General features: G+C 54.8%; 1 protein-coding gene across 1 annotated transcript; it reads left to right on the top strand.

Annotated features, from left to right (window-relative positions):
- The first annotated feature begins 404 nt into the window (after positions 1 to 404).
- On the top strand, positions 405 to 1,226 carry OLIG3 (oligodendrocyte transcription factor 3). The gene has a single exon (XM_009911397.2). The coding sequence runs from the start codon at positions 405 to 407 to the stop codon at positions 1,224 to 1,226; it is 822 nt and encodes a 273-aa protein (XP_009909699.2).
- Positions 1,227 to 4,391: the final 3,165 nt, after the last annotated feature.

The raw sequence follows: 4,391 nt of genomic DNA, 5'->3' as shown, positions 1-4,391 counted from the left end.
ATGAATATGAATAGGGGTCCTTGCTAAATGGGACAGTCAAAGCGCACCGCCCTGAATAATGGCACGTCATCCTAACTAAACCATTATACATAGGAGGGCTCCTTTTGTCTCTGCTCTCTGCTGCAGCTCTATAAAAGCCCCTCTTTTTCAGGCTGAGGTTAGTCCAAGCATACACTAACTACCCATCCTGTAAACAGGCTGAGTAACCGAGAGAGAGAGATTCGTGAGAGAGGGGGCTGAGGAGCTTCTCTGCTCTTCCTCCAGCATTTCCAGCCCTTCGCTGGCAGAGCCTGCCGTCTCTTTATTTCTTTTTCGTTCCGTTTTTATTGTGTTTTGAAGGAGGGTCGTCTTGTTCCACCACCTCCAGAGCAGGGAAGAATTTCTTGCTCAGAAGCCCGAATACAATGAATTCTGACTCCAGCTCTGTCTCCAGCAGAGCTTCCTCGCCAGACATGGATGAGATGTACCTGAGAGATCATCACCACCACCACCACCATCACCACCACCAGGACAGCCGGCTCAACTCCGTGTCCTCCACTCAGAACGACCTGGTGCAGAAGATGTCCGGGGAGGGCCTCTCTAGGAACGGCTCCAAGGCCGGAGGGGAAGGCAGCAAGTACAAAATCAAGAAACAGCTCTCTGAGCAGGACCTGCAACAACTGCGGCTGAAGATCAACGGACGAGAGCGTAAGAGGATGCACGACCTCAACCTTGCCATGGACGGGCTGCGGGAGGTGATGCCCTATGCCCATGGACCTTCCGTAAGAAAACTCTCCAAAATCGCCACCCTCTTGCTGGCCAGAAACTACATCCTGATGCTCACCAGCTCCCTGGAGGAGATGAAGAGGCTGGTGGGGGAAATCTACGGGGGGCACCACTCGGCCTTTCACTGCGGCACAGTGGGACACTCCGCTGGGCACCCACCTCACGCCGCTGGCACCGTGCACCAGGTGCACCCCATCCTCGGCAGTGCCTTGTCTTCCGCCAACACCTCCTCCTCCCTCTCCGCCTCTCTGCCGGCCATCGGCACCATCCGGCCCCCACACTCACTTCTCAAGACGCCCTCGACCCCTCCCGCCCTGCAACTCGGCAGCGGCTTCCAACACTGGGCGGGCTTGCCGTGCCCCTGCACCATCTGCCAGATGCCCCCCCCGCCTCACCTCTCGGCCCTCACCGCCTCCAACATGGCCAGGATCTCGGGGGAGACCAAGGACCTCCTGAAGTGACTCTGTGGGGCGTCCCAGGCCCCCGGGGCTGAGCCGGAGCCGGCGCTTCTACGAGAGGGGAGAGGGCTGCGGCCGCGCCGCCGGCGGACCTGCACCCCGCCCCGCCACCCCCTAACCCCCCAACACGGGATTAGTGTAGTAAGAACCTTGCAAAGGTAATGTTTTAGCCGGCTCCTCGGGCGATGTTTTCTTATTATACTAAACCGGAAAAAAAAAAAAAAGACAAAAAAAAAAGGTCCCTGTTGTAAAAATAATAATAATAATTATAATAATAATGATGATGATAATGCCGCTGATGGTGATCAAATGTAAATAATTCCTTAAAATGGATGCAAAAAAAAAAAAAAGGACATGGTTGTCATTTTAGTGTTCGCAGCTACTAAGAGACGATGAGATCGATTTGGGGCTTCTCCCTCTTTTTGCGGGCTTTTCCTTCCTTTCCTTTCGCACGGCGACACCTCCGAAACTTCCCACTCCAAACCCGGCTGCGGCGGCCCGAGGTAGCCCAGCGAACCCACGCCTGCTTTCCACCGAGGCTTCCCACCCGCGGCTTCCCTGGCAACAGGGGCTCCCGAGTCCATTCACTAAAGTTTCGTGGGTGGTTCGAGGGCTAGCTTGTTGTTGCTGTTTGTTTTCCTCCTAAACTTGGTTGCGATTTCGTTTTGTTTGTGGCTCTTTTTCTTCTTTCCTCTGTGTTCGTTAAAAAATTAAAACCAACCAAAAAACAAAACAAAACAAAACAAAACAAAACAAAAAAGAACAGTGCAAAGCACAGCACAACCTTCCTGCAGGTCTGTTCTGCCAAATCTTTCGTCTGCTGCTCCCGGTGAAGTGTGCTGGTTCGGCTGGCTGGGGTCCTCGTCGCTTATTTCTCTTGTTGACTTTGGGTTTGTTCTGGTTTGTTTTATCTTTTGCTTTTCTTTTCTTTTGGTCTGGTTTGGTTTTGCATGCGGGGTCGGCTTTTGCCAGATCAGTGACTTGTGTAACTAAATCGGAATCTTTGTTACTGTTTATTTGCTTTTCGGTCCGTTTCTCTGAGCGCTTGCTTACAATATCGTTATTATCATTTCGTTTGTTCGTTTGGTTTTGGTTAGGGCCTCAAAGACAACACCGTGTCTTTATTTTTTATATATTCTTGATAACTATCGATATATTTATTATTGACCAGTGTTTCTGGATGATATTTCCAAATAAAATAAAAAATTAATTCCAAGCTGCCTGCTTCGCCTTTGTCTGGGGCTCGAAGCTGCGAAAGGCCGTCGGATTTGATCGCTTTGGGTTCTGCCACGATTTCTCCTGCCCAGCCGGAGGCGGCTGGCAAAACTCCTGGTGTGGCTCAGGAGCCGCCCGACCTCGGCATCAGCAACGAACCCGACAGCGATTGCCCCAGGGTCTCCCGGTGCCTGCGAGCTGCCGGGCTGCCTCGTGTCACACCGGGCAGGAATTCAGAAGCCGATGGATAGTCCGACAGCCGATGCCAGGCGGCAGCAAGATGGGCACAGCTGGGGAGGAGAATGGTGCGTTATAGGTAAAAAGGGGGCAATAACTTTTTTTCGTCCTGGAGATCTGGCTGTCAGCCCTTTTCCAGGAGGGAAACGGCAAGCCAAACCCGGCTGGGAAAGGCATCTCTGCAACTGCGGGAGGCAGTGCCCGGCGGGGAGAAGAGTGGCGTGGGTGCGGTAAGAGGAGTGAGGTTGTCGCGGCATGGCAACTAGCGGCGACCTGCGAACTCCGGCTCCACAAAAGGGAGCGGGTCTCACAATCCACGGCCCTCCGTCTTTCTCACAGTTGTGTTTGGCAGAGGCCTGAAGAGACACAGAGAAGGCAACTTCCCTTCATTCGAAAGCCGAGTAATGACAAGGAGAAGAGGAGGGTGGGAAGAGGGATGGGAGCATTTAAACCGAAGTGGGAAACAACTTTTGGAAGGCACTTGTGAATGATAGTGCTGGTGGACAGGCTGTGCCATACTACGGCAACCAAATCATCATTAAGACATATGCACACATACATAAACATCTGAAAATCTTGAGGAGGATGTGTGCTTGTCCTGAAAACATACTGAACTAAGAAATCGTGTTATAAAAAGCCGTTCCCCTGTCTGTCTAGTACTTCAGCAAGGTGATCAAAAGATGCTGCAAATTCCTTCCTTCCTTCCTTCCTTCCTTCCTTCCTTCCTTCCTTCCTGCCTTCCTTCCTTCCTGCCTTCCTTCCTTCCTTCCTTCCTGCCTTCCTTCCTTCCTTCCTGCCTTCCTTCCACTTTCTGGCCTTCCTGCCTGCCTTCCTTCCTTCTTTCCCTTTCCCTTTCCCTTTCCCTTTCCCTTTCCCTTTCCCTTTCCCTTTCCCTTTCCCTTTCCCTTTCCCTTTCCCTTTCCCTTTCCCCTTCTTGCCCTTCCCACTTTTCCGTTTCCCCTTACCCTTTTCAGTAGTACACATTTCCTCTGCCTTCCAGGAGGATTTTCCCTCTTCCCAAACCAGCGCGGTGCTCGGCTTCACACCCCACCCCACTCACCCCACCCCCCGCCCTCCGGCCGCTTCTCCCTGGCGCTGGCCGCGGACCGGCGCCGTAGGCAGCGGGGGTTCTCACTGCAGGACTGCCCGGGAAAGGAATGCAGGACGTGAAGGAGATCGGGGGGCATAGGGAGAGGTGCAGGCTGGGCCCCACGGACGCGGCGGGGGTGAGTCGCACGGAGCAGCCGTAGCTCTGTTCCGGGCTTTGCGCAGGTCGCTGGCATCTGCCCGGCCGTCCCTGGGAGTGGGGTTGGACTAGAGCCTCTGCTACCCCGCCGGCGGCCAGGGCCACTGGCATTTCCCATGCCGCTTGCAGCTTCAGGCTGCTGTGCTGCTGACAGAGGGAGAGCAAGCAGAGGGCAGGGGGAAACGGGGGGAAATGCGGCGCAGCGGTGCCCGAGCTGCAGGGTTCAGGTCCGGCCGCTGGACTGCCGGCCCCTCCGCAGCCCACCTGACCAGCCCTGGCGCAACCCCGGCCGCGTATGGCTGACACGCTTGAAGCGTGAAGCTGCGGCTCTTCCCGGACTCGCATCCTCCTCTCCGAAACCGAATCTTTCTGGGCCCTGCATCCTCCCTCCCGGCCCCAGGCGAGCGGGGCAGCTTTGGACGAGGCTGATTCTGCCTGGAGCTGCTCCCCATCTGCGGCTGCCAACAGTT

This window comes from Dryobates pubescens, chromosome 6, assembly GCF_014839835.1.
Source record: "Dryobates pubescens isolate bDryPub1 chromosome 6, bDryPub1.pri, whole genome shotgun sequence".
Classification (NCBI taxonomy): domain Eukaryota; kingdom Metazoa; phylum Chordata; class Aves; order Piciformes; family Picidae; genus Dryobates; species Dryobates pubescens.
Note: the sequence above shows the minus strand (reverse complement) of the source record. Positions and strands in the feature narration are given on the sequence as shown.

Excerpts from the sequence above, each read along its gene's own strand:
- OLIG3 (XM_009911397.2), top strand. The coding sequence starts at position 405 with ATGAATTCTGACTCCAGCTCTGTCTCCAGCAGAGCTTCCTCGCCAGAC.